Source organism: Bactrocera dorsalis, chromosome 1, assembly GCF_023373825.1.
Source record: "Bactrocera dorsalis isolate Fly_Bdor chromosome 1, ASM2337382v1, whole genome shotgun sequence".
In the NCBI taxonomy this organism is placed as follows: Eukaryota; Metazoa; Arthropoda; class Insecta; order Diptera; family Tephritidae; genus Bactrocera; species Bactrocera dorsalis.
Genome location: NC_064303.1, coordinates 34,539,044 through 34,563,143, shown reverse-complemented (window position 1 = coordinate 34,563,143; position 24,100 = coordinate 34,539,044). Strand labels below are relative to the sequence as shown.

Sequence of the window (24,100 nt, the reverse complement as noted above, 5' to 3'; positions counted from 1 at the left end):
CCGCTTTTATTTCGGGTTTTCTCGACAATGACTTTTCATTTCTAAGAAATTGAGCTAGAGCTATGTGTCCTGAGTTGCCCAATTCTATGTTTTCTGGGGTTTTAAAGGGTAATGTTACCACATAGCGCCCATCTGAGTTTCTGTGGGTCGTATTTTTATAAATTTGCTCACAAACAATATCTGAAGTTGAAGGTAGAGGCTTCCTTGGAACTTCTTCAACTTCCCAAAATTGTGTGAGCAACTTGTCTGGGGTCATCTTATTGAAAAATGACATTATCGAGAGTGATAAGGGTTTTTCTGGTGTGGGTCCGGATAAAATCCATCCGAATTCCGTTTCTTGTGCTAGAAGGGTCCCGAGTACATTTTTCCGTACACCACTGAGAATTATTTGTGGGTACAGGTCACTTCCGATCAATATGTCCACTGGTCTGGGTTTATAAAAGTGAGGGTTAGCTAAACTAAAACCGAAATCTGTATTAGTGATGATCGTACTAAGTGAGTGAGTGGGTAAATTATCGGTTAAAGATTTTAAGATAAACGCGTGTGTTGTTATCTTAAACTCCTTTCTTGTCGGTGGACTAAGGGTAAGTTCACAAATTTTGGAGGGTGTTGCCGAAACGGTGTTGTTCAATCCAGTCACTTGTGCATTTCTCCTGAACGTGGGTATGTCCAATTTTCTCTGAAATAAAAGTGGCTTCTGACCCGGAGTCGACTAGTGCGCGAGCTGTGAATGTTTGCCCTTTGTATAAAACTTGGACTATAGCAGTACCTAACAAAATCTGCTTCCCACTGAAGTTTTGCTGGTCTTGGGTTTTATTTGTAGTGGACTGTAAGAGGGTTGTGTAGGCTTGCGGATTTATATTGGTATTAAGGGTTTGGTAGGTACTACTGGTATTTGGGTCAAGAGGCGGGTTTGTGGCTCTTGATCCTTGCGGGGGGGATTGGGAACGGGTGGGTGTATCCCTATGCAGAAGTGTGTTATGTTTCTTTCTGCATATTCTACACAAATATTTTCTCTTGCAATCTCTGAAACTGTGAGATAATGCAAGGCAATTGAAGCAATAACCATTATTTTTTATTGTGGTTATTCGGGTCTCAACATTCATTTGTAAGAACTTTGGACATTATCGAATTGAATGTTGTGTTCTACAAAGCTTACAACTTTCAATGTCTTGAGTCTTTTTTGAAAGGTTGTTGCCTCTAACTGGGTGTGCGCTTGCTTGTGAAAATTCCAGGGTCGAAGTTCCGGAAACATTAGCGTGAAATGTGTTGAACTTCCTGTCTTTTCCTTTCCTATAGGATCCACTGTCAGATTGGGTCACTGGAACGGTGTCAGTTAGATTTCCGACTGCTTCCAAAGATTTATATCGATGAGTGAGAAACGCGTCGAAAGTTTTCCAGGATGGTATTTCCGAGTTATCTTCCAGGGTGTCCTCGAATTGATGAAGTAGGGTTTTGGGTAATTTCAATCCGCATAAGAAGATTAAGATGGGGTCCCAGCTACTAGTGTCTATGTACACGTTGTGTAGATTTGTGAGGCAATTGTTGACGGTCCTCTGAAGGTGTTTGATCGCGCTTCCACTTTCTTGGGTTGCTTGGGGTAAGTTGAATAAAATCTTCAATTGCGCGTTGACCTGAACTCGTTTGTTCTCGTAGTGGGATACCAGGTCTCTCCATGCCATCAGGAAACCATCATTTGTTAAGGGTGTATTTTTAACAATTGCTCTTGCTTCTCCTCGGGTTTTCTGAATCAAATGGAACAGTTTTTCCACGTTGCTGATTTTGTGATTGTTTACGTATATAGCCGTAAACATATCTCGGAATGAAGGCCAGGTTGTGAAATCTCCATAAAATATGTCCGTATCACAAGGGGGTATATGTATTGAGGGTCCTATGTCCCGCGATGTAAATTCTTCTGAAACTCTTTCCTTTATTGGGGTTGGGGTCTTGAGATCATCGATAGCTTGATTAATGGATCCTAAACATTTTAAATATAATTGATGACCCTTTTTAAATTTTTCTTTGATTTTTGCAAAATCAATAGTTTCACCGGGTTCTACGAAAGGCATCGTGCGATTTATTTGCCTTGTCATATATCGCGTTGAGTTCAACCCTTTTTATTTCCAGGGTATAAATTGACTCATCTTCGGGTTGGGTGTCGTAATGTTCCTCAATGTATTCGAACAAATCGGAAACACAAAATTTAAACTCTTCCGTTATTATTAAAAAAATCACTAACCGGGTTTACGACGACGAATTAAATTGAAATAAAACAAATAATAAATTTGAAAAAATATTTCTTTATTGAAGTTGGAACTTTAATAAATTAATAAGAAACGACTTTATTTTTTGTTTGCTGTGTAAATTTTGAACCGCAAATTATGATGGGTGAAATTCCGAAGAACGAAAAATTTCCTATTGGGTCTTTTGAAATTTTTCCTACCGGGTCTGTTTTTGCTTGCTCACACTGCACTTGCTGTCAACGTTAGTTCGTTGTTAGTTGAGCGGGTAAAGCATTAAAACATATGTACGCTTAGGTACGGGTGGGTGCCAAAGCAACGCTACTTGGCTCTCAATAATTATATGCGTATGTATATATGTCAACGGGTAAGGTGCAAAGCGGAATATGGCAATAACAAAGTTAGCAAATACTTTGTGCTTAATACCGGTTAAGCAAAAGATTTACTTTGAATAGAGTATTAATTTTTTTTTCTTGTTTCACTTTGCCGTTTTATTCCGATTTTCACTAATTTATGTATGTATATTATTATATTTTAAATAAATTTGAGTTTGGGTACTTACAAATTTTCCACGTATGAGTTTGATGATAAAGTGATGATTGGGTGGGTGAATATCCTGAAGATGGTGGTTGTTGGGTAGGTGAATATTAATCCGGAGGATCCAAAATACGGTTGATTGGGTGGGTGAAAATATGTATATATGTGCACAAATCTGATGATCCGAAATCCTGATCCAAACGATAATCTAATAAATCTTTTTTTTTGTTTTCGTTAATTAGTATTGGGGACTCATAACATAGTTTTAAATCTTTAATATTCACACTATTGGTGCCCCGCTTTACTATATTTATAAAATGGAATGGTTCTTCATCATTGAGCGATTTTTTAAAATAAACTTTCCCAAAGTCTTTTGTAAATCTAAACCACTTGATCTCATTCCAATTATATTTTTTGCCGACATCGTCAATTTTCCGCCAAGTAAATAATTGTTTAGCAGCGTTTCCAAAATCATAAATATTGCTTTGCTGCATTTCGATAACTAAAAACGGGTTTTTGCATCCAACGGATCGAACAAATTGAAACCAATCACGAGGATGGTGTATATTTATTAATGTTTTTTTCTTCTTTTTTTCGATTAGTGCACTCCATGTGAGTGTGACCAGGCACTAAGAATTTGTGATCTATAGAAGTTATATTGCTGTCCATTTGCGCAAAAATTTCAAACATTGTTGCAACGTAACTATTTTTATTTTGACCTGGACAGCAATCACTATAAAAAACTACGTGTTTTGTATCACAGACCATATTTTGAAGATGGTTAAAAACACAGGAAGCAATCTCATTTCCTCCTCTTTTTGCTAGAGCTTCATGCCATAATGGTCGTTTGTAAAAAGACAAGGAAGTCCTCAACATTGGTGTTGGCAGGCATTGCTGAAGATCAAAACAAAACAACTTAAGTGAAGCATCATTCATAGCTTTTGCCTTATCAACTTTCTTCGCGCCATATGCTTGTTGTGCTTCACTAAGATGATGTGCTTGTTTTGCTTTTAGAGAATCAACCTCTTCAGGTGTAGCAACTGTTACCTTATGTTCAAGTAAGTCGCATTTGTGGCAAGTATCAAGTTTGGGTTTTTTAAATTTCAATCCCATTTGATTAAACAGCCTCGAAAATGTTGTTAACGCCACAGAATGGTCGTATTTCTCGCAATATAAGCGATGCATTGCTGCCACCGATAGATCACTTGGAAGGTAACGTAATGATGTATCACGACGACTATAGTGCGACTCGTATGATGGAAAACTGTTAATGAATTCAATAATTTCGTTTTGCTTATTAGATGATAATTTTCTGGCATTTTTGTGTCTTCCACGGATATCTGTAAATCCAGTTCCCTCAATTTTTGCTTTAACAACTGATTTTATGAACTGTTCTGACTCGCACAAAGTAAATCTAAAGCATTTTTGGCATACTGATATTTTTTCAGTATTCACTTCTAAAAAATAGTTGTAAGAATAATCTCTTCTTCTTGGATTTACAGCAGACTTAAACCGCTTAATAGTTTTAGTAGTCAGCAGTTCAATCAACGCAGCAGCAGCTGCTCTGCGCAAGCGATATGACCCGTGTGTCCAATAAGCCTTATGTATTTCTTTTTGCTGGTCATAAGATATTTTCGAAGCGCAGTTTTTCCTGCAAGCTTCCAATTTACGCAATACCCGCTCGGAAATTAATTTGCCGGACTTTGAAATGTAAGATTTTCCCTCGTTTCTCAGCTGCTTTGCAAGTTTCCTTGACGATACTGCATTATTCGCAACGCTTGATGTGTTTTCCTAAATTTAATTTTTTAATACATAATTTCAAGCAATAAATGTGTAAGATCACAAAACTACTTACAATATCATGGTTAGTATCACTTAAAATTGAATTCTGATCAACATCCTCTTCATCTACGGTGTTATCAGCAACTATTTCATTTTCACAAGAATTAGCAACTGCTGCATTTGCCGTATTATTAGTATTGAGCTCGATATTCGTATTATTGGTAGTACATAAAGTATCAATAAATACAATTTGTATTTCAGTATTATTATCAGCACATGTATTTTCACTTAAAGCATTCAATAACTCTGAAGAAACACTTTCGTTAAAAATATTATTATCCATTTTTCTACGACACTATTCGCGCCAGCACTGTCTACAAACTGAACACAACAACTTATGTTTGCAAAAAAATTCCGTAAGCACATACTAAAAACAACCTACATGCAGTTAAAGTACTGTTATCTTTCAACGGCACTTTAACATAATAGCCTTAGTAGAGTTAAGATGTTTTGCAAAAATGAAGATTTCAAATATCGAAAATTAAATTTTCTCATAAGAACGTATGTTCATTTAAGTAGACAAAATTAAAGCAGGTCGTTGTAATATAAGAGCTTAGTTAAATATAAGTTGCTTTTTTATGAGCTATAATTTGAATCGGCTGTTAGTTATTCAACTTAAGTGTGTATAAGTTTTAATGCTCAAACATTTTAATATTGATTAAACTACCTTTAAAAAAAATTAAGTGGAATTAAGATGTTGTGGCTAATGTATTATTTTCCAAAAAGACTTCAGTTAAAATGTTAATGCGTATAACTTCATCAAAAATAACATTTTGTAATTGAAATTTGGCTGAATGCTAGAACATGAAGAGGAGAATTAAAATATGTAATAAAATCAAAAAGCACTTATGTCGACTTAAGCTGTTATGATTAGTTGCCACACATATCGCTCATTTGCTGCAAGACCGGCATAAGTCAAAAAAATCGATTCGCCAGAAAACGCGTTTAAAGTTTTCAACTTACTACAACCTTACACGGTGACTCCAACCTTACACCTCTTCTCAAGCGGAGCATATAAGAGGTATTCATATGAATTTTTCACTCAACATGAAGTATGATATAACGAACAATTCTGCAGCATTAACTCCAAAATCACGTTTTTTGAATTATGCCGGTCTTGCAGCAAATGAGCGATATGTAAATGTGTTACTCCAATCCCGTATTCCGGGTTTATTATGAATAATACAAAAGTGTTCAAGTGGCAAGTATGAAATATTCGGTTTGTATTAAAAATTTAATGTTGAAAACATTTAAAAAAAAGTATAAGCGCATGGAAACAAAAAACATCTACATACTTATGTATAAGCTTATAGGGGCACATCTTGTGTGACCATAAAAAACAAAAGATCTAAGCGACCGGGTGTTTCTTTTTCGGATTTAGAATTTTACAAGATTTCATAATTCATTTTTGAATATATTTTTTTATTTTATTATATTATATGAAAATTAAAAAAAAAATATTTTAACTTCAAAAGTTTAAGTAATAAAAATAAGATACTGTGTATAATTTATTTCATAATTTTCAACAAAGATTAATGCCCGGTTTCAAAGTCCATACTTATGTTGTGCTTAAGATAAAACAGGAAAATACTCGTAGTGTTTTACTGCTTAAGTACTGAAAATGGGATTAACGGCTGATTTTTGTTTCGAATTGTTTTGAATTTTCAGTTATTTGTGAAAAGTAGAATGAAAATAAAGTATTTTTTTTGAAAAAAATATGGAATCGGATTGGGATTGCGATTTGAGTGGCCCAGAATACGATGACCTGTGGAATATTATTCTTCAAGCTATATGACGATACAGATTTCAACTACAAATTGAGCAAAAAAAAAACCAAGTAGCCTCATACGACTCAATTATGTATACATTTCTTTAAGGAATCATGCACCATCGCCAAAACATATGTTTTGCTTACATTGCGCTTTATGCTATGGGAAGTATGTTAAGGACAGAACGTGATTTATTTGGAGTATCTAAAAGTATGTTAAGTAATTTATGGATGACATTTATAAAACATATGTACAGTGCTGTGCATACGCTAAGCAACTAAAAAAGAATGGACAAGCATGGAAAAAAATACATTGAGAAATTTAATTGCCTCAATGCCCAAAAGATGTGCTGCCGTTATAAAAAATAAGGGTTCTTATACAAAATATTAAAAAGTTGCTTAGATTATGCACAGCTTATTATTGGATTGATTTTGTTTTTGTTTTTTTATTCTTTTTGTTTTCACCTAAGCTATCAATAAATATTATAACGTTTACCTGATGACTGTTTATTTGAGAGTAATTTGACAATTTTTTGAAAGTTGGGATGAGTTGCTTAGCGTATGCACGGCACTGTATGTATGTTGCCCATTACGCAGCTCTCAAGAAACGTAAAAACTTCATATAAGAAACGGTCCAGAAACGTTCCTGCGATAAAGTTACTTGTGCTAGTACGCAGCTCTTAGGAAAGCTAGTACTAATTTTTAATACTTTTTTTCAATAAAATGTGAATATGGCAAACCTGGTTTTGCAAAGAAACATCAAATCAACAATTGTTTCTTGCTGGAAATTCTTAGTAATCTTCTAATTCATACTAAATTAGTTGTAATCATTATTTTTATGTATGTTCCATTTAGAAATGTTGTATAAAACCAACCAATCATCAACAACATTCCTTAAATCTCAATGAAAATATTTGTGTTACCATACACATACATACATACATACGCACAAAGTTTGTTTACTTTGTTTATTCTCTCTTGCTCTTCTAATGTGGATCATTCACAATGCGTAACCAGCTGTCAAAATTACTTAAGAAATAATGTATTTTTGTTCTTGAGCAATTACTTGAGAGCTGCGTTACAACCTTATCATAATAAAATTTTATAGAAATTAAGCATTGATTGTGCAAAAAACTTAAAACTTCGAGAAGGTGTAGGTTTGACAGCTAACATTTGTTATGGCCTAGCGAGACTATCGAATAATTACGTCAAGCATTGCATACGTGCGAGTGAAGTTCGCTCGTGTGTTGTCCGCAAATGTTCAAATAAACACGGCAGTCATCGTTTTTAATTTGTACTCATAGCGTTCGATTATCATGTCGTCATCGGAAGACAATTTACTTTTATTAGCGTCTGCGGCAGTGTTGTTGAAAAAAAATAAAGCAAATAGGCAAAAGAAAACGGAGTGGATGAAAATTTGATACCAAAAACGTCTATTAGACGAATTAAAATTATCAAGCAAAAGCGATTATCATAACTTTTTACGAATGGACTCGGAAACCTTCAATGAACTTTTAGCTATGGTGAAGCCAATAATAGAAAAGCAAAATACAGTAATGCAAGAAGCTATTGCACCTAACATGCCATTGTCAGCAACACTCAGATATTTGGCTACCGGAGATAAATTTGAAAATCTAAAGTTCATGACAGCAATATCCCCAAGATCTCTTAGATTGATTGTAATAGAAACTTGTGAAGCTCTTATTTCAAGGCTTTCCAGTTTTATAAAGGTAAGTGAATAAATTAACAAATCAATCAATGATGTTATGTTTTTTTTTATTATAATTTTTAAAGCAATACAAATTATTCTTTCAAAGAAGAAAAAAAGCTTGATACGTGTTAGCGCGTGAAATGAGCTTTCCAAAAAGGTATAGCATGACCCGATGCGACGAATAAAACTAGAACTACGCGCTTTCAGCGCCAACTAGCGAAAATACCGCAAGGCTTTTTTGACAATCCATTATGTATGTATACATGCTCCTTATGATACACCCAACAACAGCATTGTGATATTTTCATGCTTCAATTTTTGCTTTCGCAATGTTTGCAAAATATGCTTTTGCGTTTTGCCGTCGGCATTTCCATATTGGCATGTAAAAATAATTATGAGTATTCTGTATGAATGCATGCATAGTAATATTTATTTGATTTTTACATAATATACTATACTAATAAATATTTTTGTATTATGTTTCTTAGTAATAGAAATTGAATTTATCTCAACAATATACTTATAAATACATCGTCTATCATACTAATCTTATTATCTACTCATATGATTGCATGTATACGCATGTGCGCGTTCAGAAATTCAAATCATGATTTTATCAATATATTATGTACATGCGCGCACATTAATCTGCATGTTCATACATTCATATATACTTATATGTACATATATTTGTATACACTTCCGAACAAATAATGCACAAGCATACAAACATACATATGCGTACCACCAACAAAAAATTTAAGCATTGTTCTACAAAAACAACAATTGTTTAAATAGCAGAAGCATCACAAGTCAATATGCCAGCCAAATTGGCGAAGCCCAAGTGTAGTAAATTTTACAACAAAAACGATTTCATTCATAAACGTAGGCGCAAATTCTTCAAGCGACCTCGCTTCATTCATAAAAAGAGACGGCTTAACATCTACCCCAGCATGCCTTTGTCAACAAGCGTCTTTTCCCGACGATGACAAAAGCTAGAAATCATAAATTGAACAACTTTCTGGTGTTTGTTCTAAGAAAGAAGCAAAAAAAGTGGCAACATAGCTGTTGTCGATTTACAATATTTTTCCGTGGTTCGCAAAAATTTTGCGTCAATGTGTATTCACGCTCATACGTATACATTCGTACATATTTACGCTAGTTTGTAGGCGATGCTGTTACAGCGGCCATTTGTTTATTTTTTTCGGCACAGCTTGAATTTTTCTATCAGCAACACAATGTTGTGACGCTTTGTGATCGCGTCAGTGCTTCGATACATTGACTTTTTGACAAAACGTGAGTTTCGGCCATTGGTTGTCCCTGACAACGGAGATGCGAAAAGATGTGTGCGGCACTTGTTAAGTGCCCTGGAGACGATCAAATAATTGCGTCAAACACTTTAATTGTGTTGGTGTCGTCGGCTCTCGTCGAAGTGAAGTGAAGCGAAAAAGAGTGAAGTGAAGAAGAAAAAAGTTAAGTGAAATAAGCGTAAAATTTTAAAATAAATAAAATCAAATCAAATAAATTACAATAATAAAACAATTAAAGTAAAATCAAATAAAATAAATAAACTTAAATAAAATAAAATAAATAAACTAAAATAAAATAAAATCAAATCAAATAAATTAAAGTAATAAAATGTTTCATTTTTTTTCATAAGAATTGAAGCACGTGCCAATAAAAGATAATCATCATCCGACGATGACATGACGACCGTTCGCTACGAGATCAAAAATAAACTGATGTTTGACGTGTTAATTTGAACGTTTGCGGGCAACACACGATTGAACATCACTAACACATATGCACTGTTTGACGCAATTATTTGATCGTCTCCAGGGCACTTTATTCTCTTATGAATGTTTGTACATACATATGTATGTATGTATATATGTGGCTCATAAAGGGTGATTATTTAAGAGCTTGATAACTTTTTTAAAAAAAAAAACGCATAAAATTTGCAAAATCTCATCGGTTCTTATTTGAAACGTTAGATTGGTTCATGACATTTACTTTTTGAAGATAATTTCATTTAAATGTTGACCGCGGCTGCGTCTTAGGTGGTCCATTCGGAAAGTCCAATTTTGGGCAACTTTTTCGAGCATTTCGGCCGGAATAGCCCGAATTTCTTCGGAAATGTTGTCTTCCAAAGCTGGAATAGTTGCTGGCTTATTTCTGTAGACTTTAGACTTGACGTAGCCCCACAAAAAATAGTCTAAAGGCGTTAAATCGCATGATCTTGGTGGCCAACTTACGGGTCCATTTCTTGAGATGAATTGTTGTCCGAAGTTTTCCCTCAAAATGGCCATAGAATCGCGAGCTGTGTGGCATGTAGCGCCATCTTGTTGAAACCACATGTCAACCAAGTTCAGTTCTTCCATTTTTGGCAACAAAAAGTTTGTTAGCATCGAACGATAGCGATCGCCATTCACCGTAACGTTGCGTCCAAACAGCATCTTTGAAAAAATACGGTCCAATGATTCCACCAGCGTACAAACCACACCAAAACAGTGCATTTTTCGGGATGCATGGGCAGTTCTTGAACGGCTTCTGGTTGCTCTTCACCCCAAATGCGGCAATTTTGCTTATTTACGTAGCCATTCAACCAGAAATGAGCCTCATCGCTGAACAAAATTTGTCGATAAAAACGAAACGAAACACATTTTCGAACCGAACACTGATTTGGTAATAAAATTCAATGATTTGCAAGCGTTGCTCGTTAGTAAGTCTATTCATGATGAAATGTCAAAGCATACTGAGCATCTTTCTCTTTGACACCATGTCTGAAATCCCACGTGATCTGTCAAATACTAAAATCCTAACCTCAAAAAAATCACCCGTTATTTCATTTCGTAAACATTCAGAAAAATGGGGTAAAATTTAGAATAGCATCCCCGGCTTTCAGGGATAAAATGGGTATCGTTGGTGAGGTGATGTTCTCTAGATCACGAAAATATATATAATATAGTTTTAAAGACATTTCCATTTAAAGTTGAAAAATTGACAACTTTTAAATTGATAATTTGTATATTGCGAATAACTTTTTCACTTATATTATGCACTTTTCACTTACTAACACTTCACTATAACGTTTATGTATATTAATTTTTTTAATACTCGTATTTATTGCAAATAAAGCTTTATTTTAATTATTTTGTTTTAGTTAAATTCACAGAATTTGCACAACAAGAATAAGGTTGAATACTAGTAAATAATGGTATTGCCATATCTGCCTAGTTGCCAACAAAAGAAAATAAGCAAAAATCATACCCGAAATACCTGAAAAAATTTTAGTATAAAAAATATTTTGTCATAAATAAAAGCAAAAAAATTTAAGGTTCATATGTATGTTTTATGTATAGCTTGTAAAAGTTTTTTAAATGGATCTTCATGGTTTCTTCGTATGGTTTTACGCCACAGATACTCAATAATCAAATCAGCAAAGTTTTGTTGCTTAGAGAAATTGTCCTTTGAAAAAAATCTTTTGATCACACGCCACTGTGACTCAATCCTTTGAGCGTATGTCCCGTCTGGGGCGACAAAGGGATTTTCCGGATCACAATGGTTGACCCTTCGATGCTCATACCCATGATCGGAAAGGCAATTATATGCCCTCCAAAAGTCGGTCCATATAATTGACCCTTCCGCCACGTGCTTCTTAATAATAGGTACGAGCACCTCAGCAGATCTAACATTCTCGGAACACACTACCAATCTCAAGTCCTCGCACCCCCTCTACCATGCCCAGTACCCAGTGACCTTCAACTCTTCTACCTGAAATATGAGAAAATAAGTTAGTACGTAAAATTTTATATATATAAGAGTTATTACCTTTATTGTGCTTTCGTTTTCCAAACTTGCTTTCATCAATTTGTACAATTTTTCCGGGACCGCCAATTTTCCCCACAGCCTCTTTGTGGTCTATTTGGTACAACACGACGGCTTCTCGACAATAGCTGTACCAATCGCATATGGTGGCTGTTGACAAAATAGCTATAAAGCTGTTTTTTCGGACTTCGGTCTGGCACCAATGAGAAGCGTATGCGAACGTCAGATAAAATATCTGAGGCAATGGTATCTTCGCATTTTCAAACCAAGTGCCTTTGGCCCTCTATACAGCAGCCAGCGAACGGCAACTACCTCTACGGCATCTAAAAGACCCCAGCGTATTATTCCCCGATAGAGTGGGGATCATGGGTGTTTTATGCTTGCGGCACAATTTATTGCTTAAAATTAAGCCCTCTTGTTCCGCAAAGGCAATGTACTTCTCCCTAGTGCTAAACGTCTCCACAACTTTGGTTATGCTCCACATTTTTCCTAGTTTTGCAACGGTAAGTACACTTTTACGTACACCGCGGCTGGTGGAAGATTCATCGAAATCTACAAAGAATACTTAGTTAAAAATTTAGAAATATTTGATAACATACCTGATCGTTGTGCACACATTTTATAATTTTTTTCTTTTTAATAAAAAAACAATTTGAAGAAATGAAAATATTTAAAAATCACTAACCACACTTGCTGATTGCTTCGCCAAATGTATAAGTAAAAGCGAAACAAAAAAAGAAACAGTACTTAGTTTGAAAACTAACAGCGCAATTGTTGCTAGAGTTTTCCCGTTAAAGAAAATTAAGTGTTAAAGGGAGTTATACCCTTCACGGTATTAAATTTTTTATACAAGCTTTAAAAAATTATTCTAGTTTATCGAATTCTGTGGAATCCTTCATCGTCGATCCAACACCGAAATGTTCAGAGTTCTTGCGCGTAGAACTCCTTTCTGCACTGAGTACCCCGGTGTTGGATCGACCTGGGTTATTTTTTTTTTCAGCGCCGCGCCGCCCTGGTCGATCCAACACCGGGGTGTTCGGAGTTCTTTCGCGTAGAACTCCTTTCTGCAACTTTTTTCTTTTATAAAAAATTGCTTAAATTTTTGCGTTTTCCATTTACATATGTATTTGGGGTATAAAGTTTTTGCTTATTTTCATTTGTTGACAACTAGGCAAATATGGCAATATTTCTTGTTGCGCAAATGCAGTGAAATTAACTAAAGCAAAATAACTAAAATAAAGCTTTACGAGTATTTACCAAAAGTCAGTGTTTTTGCTCATTTTTCCATACAAACTGAAACGCATGCAACCCAGCCAACAGTTTTGTATGGACAAGAAATCAAAATAAAGAAAACCAAAATGTTTCAGTGCAAGGTATATATTATGTATATGTACATATTTAATTGCATCTATTAATGATACAAAGGGATCTTTTTCTTGTTTTTGAATAGTTCGCCGCCACATATATTCGACGATGACGTCGGCGAAGTTGGCGGTGTGATTATAGTTGGCTTCGTAAAAGAAACGTTTCACTACGCTCCATTGCGACTCAATCCGCTGCGTATGAACACCACCTTCGGAACCGAAAGGGTTGGTGTCGTCACTGTGATTCACTTTTTGGTGGACGTACCCAAAATTTGGTAATGCGTCATATGCCTGCCAGCAGTGCGTCCGAACTATGCTTCCTTCAGCCACGTGCTTCTGGATCAATAGAATTAAAATGTCCGCCGTTCGAAGATTGTCAGGACTTACTTCGAGGCGTATGTCCTCGCTACCATCTTCAACCATCCCAAGAACCCAGTGTTCCTCTACGCGCCTGCCTAAAATGTAAAAAAAAAAAACTTATTAGAGTTAAATTCATTGTATAAGGAAATAGTATTACCTTTGTTGTACTTCCGCCGCCCAAATTTACTCTCGTCGATCTGAACAATTTTTCCCGGACCACCAATTTTTCCTTGTTCATGTTGGTGGTCCAACTGGTATATTACCACGGCCTCTCCGCAATAACTATACCAGTCTGTTATTGTTGCAGTGACAAAGTTTTCCCGTCATTTGTATAGTCCTCGCGCAATATTTCTTCGCGGGACATACGACACGCAAAGCAGTACATCAAAAAGTACACCTGAGGAACACTGATGCGGACATTTTCAAACCATGTCCGGATGGTTACTGAAACACGTGGTTTTTTTGTGCACGTGCCTCTGTAGCACACAAAATACCCAAATTTGTCCCCTTTCCGTATAGTCTTTGGGACCTTGTGTACAGGGCACATTTGCTCGCTCGGTATTAGGCCGTTTTCCTCCGCAAAACGGACTCCTTGTTCATGCGTGCGCAGCTCGGTGCCAACACGCATAAGGCTCCACTCAAACCGTGTGGACCGCGTTCCTAAAAAAAATAATATATTCCAATATTAGAAGATGTTATTATTTTTTATTATTACTCACCATTTGCAATTTCGTACATTGTTTTATAATAATATTTTTATTTTCAATAACGCCGAATAACACCAAAAACGTATTTTGCATAACGGCAAATTTTTAAATATGGGTAAACATATGAAAAGTACCGTTAAGCTTCCCAGCACACATATTAGATGGTATATTGAAATTGTTAAGAAATATAAAGCCTTAATTTGTTTTATACTTAAATTTGTAAAATAATGTTTCACCGGGATTTCCTCCACAGTATTTTAGCATTTCATTCCTTTCTGCATTGGCGGCCTTCGGCCGCGCTTTAAAGAAATAACCCCTAGAAGCGAGAATTGTGAATTCCGTACTACAATTCTATAAGCTTTGTTAGCTGTCCAATCGAACATCATACCGAATTCAATTTGCACCTTTTCTATATCTTTAAGTTCTCTGCTTTAACTACCACAGTCCGAAACTATCGCCACTGTTGACACTATCAAATGTTTGTTAATTTTAGATTTTTTGTTTAGTATAGTAATTGTAAAGTAATAAAGTAATAATTAAAGATATTTAATGTACACATGTACATATATGTATGTAAGTAAACAATTATTTGTAAAAAATCATAGTACAAATACCAATCCATTTCAACTGTACAAAAAAAAATTAAGCAACGCAAAAGCATTTTTATTCATAGCGAGAAATAAAAGCAGTTTCACAAATATTAGTAAATAAAAAATATATACGGATACTGTTTGTACAAGTAGATCCATTGGGGAGGTAATTATTACATTGTTCAGACCGACACTTAATCACACGATTTCGGCTGTTGAGTAGTTTTATAGCGGGAGTCTGTAACCAGTCTCTAGTCTCTATTTGAGCCATTTTGAGGTAAAGTCTCAATTTGTGACTAGTTACTATTCACTAAAAGTGGCCATACACGACACACATACATATGCGTTCGATCGGTATGTGTGGCAAGTGTTAATAAAGATTTTGTATCGAATTTAGTGATCTTTTAGAAAATGAAGTGGCAGTTTGGCAAACGAAAAGTGATAAATATAAAAACAAAAGTGAGAAAAATAAAATTTGGAATAACTTATTAACAGAATATAAAGAAATCGATAAAACTGCTACATTAAAAACCGTGAAAAAAAGTATAACGGTTTAAGATCTTGTTATAGATGCGAATTGCAAAAAGTTCGGAGAAGCGAGAAATCAGGAGCAAGCGCAGAAAATATTTATGTACCAACACTGTGGTACAACTTTGAAAGCTTGAATTTTCTTAAGGACCAAGAAATTCAAATGAAGGGTATTTCGTCGTTTCAGGATTGCGACGATAAAGAAAGAGTAAGTAAAAAAGACAATATATTGTACATTATTAAGTTTTATTTTTAAATTTAAAAGAAATTTATTTTCCAACTCAATGGCTCTAACTGTATTAAAATAGTTACAAAATTTGTCACGAATATTTGCTGCATTTTATTATATATTTCCATAGTTTATCGGCTGCACGTCTACCAAGTGGACACAATCATTGTTTACATCATTTCTTATGTAAACAGATGAGTTTGTTTTTATTAAGAAATTATGCAAATAGCAACATGCAAGTGTTATTTTAGCACTTTTTTCGGGGTCCAAATTAATAGTTGTATGCAAAATTCTGAAACGATTTGCTAAAATTCCAAATGAGTTTTCAACAACACGGCGTGTTCTAGATAATCGGTAATTAAATATTTACTCATCTACATTTAAATTGCGACGACTATAAGGTTTCATTAAATTTTCTAAAAGAGGAAATGCGTCATCTTCAATAAGCACATAAGGTAAAATATCCTCAGAAGGTGGCAATTTTTCTGGTTGTGGACGGTTCAGGAGGTCTTCATCATATTTGTATTTGAATTTTATTGCCCAAATATACCAGAATCAGAAGCTCTTCCATTCGCTGACTATTGCCATCAGTACTATGAAAAATTGTTTTTTGTTATTATAGTAATAATAGCCGGATTTAGCTGGTTTTATTATATCCACGTGCTTTCCATCAATAGCACCTATACAGTGGTTGTAATTCCATTTAAGTATGTATTTTCAAATTCGGCTGCAATTATTTTCCGTTGCATTCCGAAGATGCACCAGTGCAAAAGCCTTTTACTCTCAATAAGGTTGGATATGGATATGGAGCCAGATTTTCAATCGAAAAGGAAAAAGCGTGTGGTATTGTGGCAGGCGGTGTTACAGAAAATTAGGGACACCGACTTTGCATTTCCCTTCTCGCGTGATGACATATCACGGAAATTTATCAACTTCATGGTGACCAACAAGCGCATGAAAAGAGGAACAAAACCTCAGATGAAGCTGCGACGGCGTGGGAATATTTCGACGAACTAGATAAAGTGTATGGGTCTCGGAGCGATATAACTGTGCCTGAAAGCAATCTAGACTCTTCAATGTGTTCAATTTTTAATTCTTTATCGAATGAAAATGCAGAGTCAGCAGATTCCTCGTTGGGTGAGAACCTTGATGCCGCTCCGCCAAGAAAACGCTCTCGAAATGTTTTAGACTTTTTGCAAAACGAATTTACATATGTGAAGGGGTTATTGGATGACCTACTAAAATGCGAGAAGGAACAAATTGAAATAGAAAAACAAAAACTCGATGAAATTAAAAAGCTACGCGAAGCTCTTCTATCACTTAATAAGTAAATATCTACATAACATTTGTACCTTAAACCGACCTCAATTTTTTAGTGTTTATATACATATACATACATACATAATATAACCAAATAAAATAACTGTGTTCATTTAATGAATTAAAATAATTTAATACTGTAGCAATGTAAATGTGATTACTGTATTCTGTTGTATCGTTACCCTATTTTGATGTTACTTGAATAAGCAATCCTTTTGTATTTTTAAATTTGTATCATACCTTATTTTAATGTTACTCGAATAAGCAATCCTGTTGTACTTTTGAATTTGTATTATGCTCTATTTTGATGTTACTTGAATAAGCAATCCTGTTGTATTTTTGAATTGGTATCATACCTTATTTTAATATTACTTGTATAAGGAAGGCGGTAGTATTTTTAAATTTGTATCATACCTTATTTTAATGTTACTCGAATAAGCAACCCTGATGTAATTTTTAAACTTGTAACTGGCGACATGAAAGTGAGAAAAAATAAAGAAGAGTCAGTTTGGACGCAACCACGAAACGAATCGGTCTTCCTACAATACATTAATAAAAAATATTTGTTTAATAAAAATTGTTTATTTAATGAAAATTATTTATTTAGCAAAGCTGACAACAAATTAGCCTTTCTCTTTTTGCTCTTGCTTCGCTTCGTTGGTTTCCATCAGATGGAAGCGTGTTGATCTCAGTGTAAGGCACGTTTTCAATAATCACCCCGTCAGGAGTTCCTTCGTCTTCCAATATATAGTTTTGAAGTACGAAACAAGACATAATAATATTATTTGCCAATTTAATATCGTGAACTTCTAAAAAATTTAATATTCTGAACTTCTTTTTTAGCACACCAAATGCTTGTTCCACACAGACTCTGGTCGAACTTAAAGTGTTATTGTATGTTGTTTGGGCTTCAGATAAGAACTTGTAAGGTACCATTAAATACGTTTCTAAAGGATATGCTGCATCACCAAGCAAATGACATTCTGCAGGAAATGAAATGAGACCATTTACAATTGCTCGCTTCAATGGGCTAGCTGACCACACTGCTGCGTCGTGACACCGACCGGCATAGCCTATAAAAACGTCGAGAAATCGCATATTGCTATCAGCAACAGCCTGAAATAATTACATGCGTTATTTGAGAAGTATTTCAGATTTAAAATTTTACTTGTACTAAATGTATTTATAACAGAATGTGGCCCCTTCCGATTGTAGTAACTAATGCCATCCTTGGTCGGCTGCAAAATTTTTATATGAGTCCTATTAATAATCTGCTTTTGCGCAGATATAATTTGTATGCAATGAATAAAGCCTCTGTTATAGTAATAATCTCCGGATTTAGCTGGTTTTATTTTATTGACGTGCTTTCCATCAATAGCACCTATGCAGTGGTTGTAATTCCATTTACTTTCAAATTCGGCTGCAATTATTTTGCATTCCTTGGCATTATTTGGCATCTGAAATTATAAAAATAATTTTGTATTTCTTTTTTCTTTCAGGAACCTAACAATAAAAGCTTAGTACGCAGCTCTCAAGTAATTGCTCAAGAAAAAAAATACATTATTTCTCAAGTAATTTTGACAGCTGGTTACGCATTGTGATCCACATTAGAAGAGCGGGAGAGAATAAACAAAGTAAACAAACTTTGTGCATATGTATGTATGCATGTACGTGTATGGTAACACAAATATTTTCATTGAGATTTAAGGAATGTTGTTGATGGTTGGTTGGTTTTGTACAACATTTCAAAATGGAATATACTTTATAATAATGATTTCAACTAATTTAGGATGAATTTGACGATTACTTCGAATTTCCTGCAAGAAACAATTGTTGATTTGATGTTTCTTCGCAAAACCAGGTTTGCCATATTCACATTTTATTGAAACAAAGTATTAAAAATTAGTACTAGCTTTCTTAAGAGCTGCGTACTAGCACAAGTAACTCTATCGCAGGAACGTTTCTGGACCGTTTCTTAAGCGTTTTTTTATATGAAGTTTTTACGTTTCTTGAGAGCTGCGTACTAAGCTAAAAGTCAGAAGATCACAGAAAAGGATTTCTTGAGGAAAGCAGTGAACTTGATTTACGGAGAAGCATGGACTGTAACATATCGAAAATTAAATAAGGGGCAACAATTGTTTGCTAAAAAATTGATTGACGAAACTTTATTACATGGCCAATTGGGAAACCTAAACATAACATACATATGTTATGTTTTTATAAATATTGAAAATCCTCGGCCACATTTTTCGCATCATAACTATCAGCTTTACAATCGCTCATCGTCTGCTTTGCAATATTCATCACATCCAGCTGTACCAAGATAAATAATTTCGAATGAAGTTATTTCTCCTTCATCAAGTCGGTCATTCCAACATCTATTCGATAGCCCAGAGTTCCAAGATTTTAGCGAATAATATACGTTTACAACTATAGTATTAAATACAAAACATAGGACAACAAGGTTTCTGTAAATGCAAATATGTACAGTGGCTCAAACGTATAATTGGACACTAAGTATAAGATTATTCAAATGCCGATATTTCTCTTCAATGAGAAAATTTCCAAAAAGTTTTGATGCAGTATTGTAGATTTTGAAAAGACCTTTTAAAAATGTATAATACTTATGATCTTTTATTAAAAAACTTTTTTCTAATTACAAAAGAAACCAAAATCAACAAAATTCTTGTCAAACGTATAATTGGACATTCATATATAACATAAAAGTTTTAATATTTGGAAGCGAAACCTTTTGCTTTTATTACTGCTTCTAAACGTCGGGGCATAGACTGCACGAGATTGGAGCAAAATTCTGGAGTTATGTTGTTCCACTCACGTTGGATTCCCTGCTTCAACTGCTCTATTGTGTTGAAAGTGGATTGATAGAGCTTACGGGCAAGTTCTTCCCAAACATGCTCAATAATGTTAAGATCTGGCGACTGTGCAGGTGTTTGTAACAGTGTTGGACAATTATGAATGAGCCACATTTTCGCTACGTGTGAAGTATGCTTTGGATCGTTGTCCTGATAGAAAGCAAATTTGTCCAATATCTTCAATTTATCCGCACTTTGCTTCACATTTTGTTTCAAAATGTCCAAATACTGGAATCGATTCATTTTACCCTCTATAAAATGAATGTTCCCTACTCCTGCACTAGAAACACATCCCCACACCATTACCGAACCTCCCCATGCTTAACCGTAGCTCGAGTGTTATTAGGCAAAAACTCAGTATTTGGCTTACGCCAAACGTACTTCTTTCCATCTGATCCATGTAGGTTAAATTTACTCTCATCAGTAAACAATACCTATAAAATAAGTGATAAGATAAAAAATAATGAAGTTTAACAAGTTTTTGCAAAATTACCTTGTTCCAAAAGTGAGAGTCTTTCAACAAATACTCCTTACAAAATTTTACCCGTGAAATTTTATTCTTTTTTACTAATATAGGGTTTTTTTCTGGCTATTCGCCCATTGAAATTATTCTTCCTTAACACGTTACGAATGGTCTCGGCACAAACCTCCTTTCTAAATTCTTGTTGACCATATTTTTTAATTCGTTCGCCGTAGTAAATGGTTTTGTTTTTATTTCTCTCAAAATCCAACGCTCATCATGGTCATTTAATTTCTTTCCTTGACCAATACGACTTTTATTTTCTACCTGAAAATTTTTAACATACCGTTGAATGATAGCATGAACTGTGGACGGACATCGGTCAACAATTTCGGCGATTTTACGCACGGATTTACCCTCTCCATATAATTTTATAATTAAATGCCGCGTTTCTAAAGTCGTTTGCTTTTTTCGTTGATCCATTTCAATATTTATCTGCACTTTGAACACTACACTTGCATACTGATTTTTCATTTGCCTTGGAATTAACATGAACTCACTCAGCAGAAAAAATAACGGTCCCAAAAAACCGTTTCCAAGAATAACTCGGCATCTACACTATTCGTCCAATTATACGTTTGACAAGAATTTTGTTGATTTTGGTTTCTTTTGTAATTAGAAAAAAGTTGTTTAATAAAAGATCATAAGTATTATACATTTTTAAAAGGTCTTTTCATAATCTACAATTCTGCATCAAAACTTTTTGGAAATTTTCTCATTGAGGAGAAATATCGGCATTTGAATAATCTTATACTTAGTGTCCAATTATACGTTTGAGCCACTGTATGTACCTGAACTAACCCCACACTTTGATCTCAGTATTGATTTTTTGTTTGTTTATTTCATATTAATGTATGTTTTTTATCTTTTATGTTGTTACATTTTTTACAAAGAGTCCTTAGAGAATTGACTTCTAGTTTATGTATGTATGTAGTATGTATAACTTACTTGAGTAAATGGCTTTAATCGAGCAACTATTGCTTTGCAGGTCTCTAAAATAATTTTTCCAAGGCATTGGGCTACAATATTTGTTAAAAATTTCAAATCTTCGTAGGTTTGTGCAGAAGCAAGGAACCGTAATGCTGCTGATAACCTCTCATTTGGCGTAATTGCATCGCGCATTATAGTATTTTTCTTCTGTGTTTCAGGAGTTATTCTGCTCAGAAGCATTCTATAAGTAGTTGCATCTATGCGCTAAAAGTTTGTCAAATCTTATCTCTTAATCTTATCTACTCATTTCCATACCTTTTAACAAATGTACATGAGAGCGATTATTCCTTTTACTCACCCAATCCGCTACCCAAATCCTTATTTTGAAGTTATACTTCTTATACGACGCCGGAAAAGGTTGCGATAGATTCTGGTTGCGCAACCTTCCATATAAAAGTAACGCAAAGTTGCGCAACCTCGCTCCATCCATATGAATGTAACGCAACCTTGTCTGCGAAGATGTGCGAGCAGCAAGCGAAGCGGTGACAAACGGCGATCGTTTGTTCGTTTCTTTCGGCACAGCTTGGCCGACACAACAACACAACACAATTATCCATGCTTATGCTGTTGTTGTTTTTGTAGAACAATGTTTCAATTTTTGGTTGGTGACATATTCACATGTGTGCGCATATGTATGTTTGTATGCTTGTGCATTATTGAAGTTATACTTCTTTTTCTTTCGTTTGTCTTTCATTTCTGCGAATTCTCAACTATTTTACGTATGTTTTGGTTGAAATACTCTGCGTTGGCCTTTCAGAATCACACAGAATCATTTCTGTGGTTTTTGAAACTGACCCACGAGGACGAGGTATATGGTTTTATCTGGGAGCGTGAGATTTAAGAAAATCGCTCGCTTACAAGGGATAAAATGACTTCTGAGTGGCGATTTTAATGAATAAATTCACAGAATCATTTCTGTGCTTTTGGAAATCTATACTAATAAATATTTTTTTCTTACTAATAGAAAATAAATTTATCACAGCAATATACATAAACACATACATAATATTGCTGTGATAAATTTAATTTCTATTGGTAAGCAAAAAATTAAAAATAAATTTATTAAGTCTATACTTCTCAGAGCATCACAGCAATGTTATGTATATGTATATACATATTATGTATATGTATATTGCTGTGATAAATTTATTGCGAAAACAAATGTTCTACAAAGTATGTATATTTCTATACTTAAACAAAATTATTAGAACCATCGTATGTTTCTTGCATTCATAACCACATCATACTTAAGTCAGCGCAACCTAATTGTCAATGGTGGTGTTGGTGGTAAGCGCTTGGAAGGTCAAGATGCTAACACAGGTCCCAGGTTCGAATCCCGACAGAATAAATTTTTAATTTTTTGCTTTTAACATCGTATACTATAAAAATAAATATTTTTCTTTATTTTAATTTCTATTAGTAAGAAAAATATTTATTTGTATAGTATACGATGTTAAAAGGCATACATCTTCTATCCTATCTTGTGTATCTTCACATGCTCATATGAGTGTATGTATACGCACGAGCGCGCATTGACTTGCATGTTCATACATTCATATATACTTATATCTACATATATTTGCATACATTGCCGAACAAATAAATCACAAGCATACAAACATACATATGCGTACACATATGAATATGTCACCAACAAAAAATTGATCTTCACAAGTCAATCCGGCAGCCAAATTGGCGAAGAACAAAAGAGAGATGATTACGCTGCATATTCTCTTCCGCAACGAAGAGACGGAACTACTTTCTGAGTCAAAATTCATTCATTTAGACTTTGCTTTATTCTTCATTTTATGTGCATAATAAATTTATAAAATGTGAATTTAAGTTTTCTAGTTTTCTTTCATACAAAATGATATGCATTTCTGAATATCACTAAGAAGTATAACTTCATCCGCGCGTAGGGACTCCACGCACCTTTTTTTTTTTATTTAGTTTTTTATACACATACATATAAATCCCAAGAAGTGCAACAAAATGTTTCGCTTGTCTTTCGAACATGTTAACTGTGTGAAGAACAAACGCAAAATGAATTGTGTGTCGTGTATGGCCGAAACGAATTCACACAGATCGAACGCACATGTGTGTCGTGTATGGGTCCTTTAAATTGTCTATAGCGTTAGTCTTAAAATATTGTCTTAAACTTGAGACCCGATAGCATTGTATAAACCTACAAGTAACCAATCCTTCATTTTTCACTAATACATACGCAAAAATCTACTACAAATTAGGCACTTGGTACGGGTTGCCCTTAAATGTTATACTACAAATTAGGCACTTGGTTCGGGTTGCCCTCAAATATTCTGCTACTAATTAGTCACTTGGTACGGGTTGCCCCCAAATATTCTACTACTAAAACGTTCAAATGCCTCAAATCTGCTTAGTGTGTTGCCGTGTTAGGTTTTAAAATTTATAACTTTAACAATATTTTTATAAAATATTCAAATATTTTTCGATTATTTAAATTCCTAAATATTGAATTTAATCAGTTTAGTCCAAAATATTAATTATTGTATCAATATATTATTAAATATTTCCAATTTTATAAAAAAAAATATTTTTATAATATTTGTGTAAAAACTATGTATTTCGTGCAACCGTGTAATGTGTCAAATCATTTCAAGGGAAATTTTTTTAAGTTTAAGAAGCTCAGGAAAATGGAAATAGTAATTTTAAGT

The 24,100-nt window shown here is 34.4% G+C and overlaps 1 protein-coding gene and 1 pseudogene across 1 annotated transcript; one reads left to right on the top strand and one right to left on the bottom strand.

The window, feature by feature from the left end:
• Positions 1-11,833: 11,833 nt before the first annotated feature.
• On the bottom strand, positions 11,834-14,388 carry LOC125777444 (uncharacterized). Its single transcript, XM_049452380.1, has 5 exons — positions 14,370-14,388; positions 14,145-14,310; positions 13,808-13,932; positions 13,312-13,745; positions 11,834-11,872 (listed from the first exon to the last, which is right to left on the bottom strand). Exons 1-5 carry the CDS (start codon positions 14,386-14,388, stop codon positions 11,834-11,836), a joined length of 783 nt encoding a protein of 260 aa, XP_049308337.1.
• Positions 14,389-22,161: 7,773 nt separating this feature from the next.
• On the top strand, positions 22,162-22,291 carry LOC125775964 (small nucleolar RNA U3; annotated as a pseudogene).
• Positions 22,292-24,100: the final 1,809 nt, after the last annotated feature.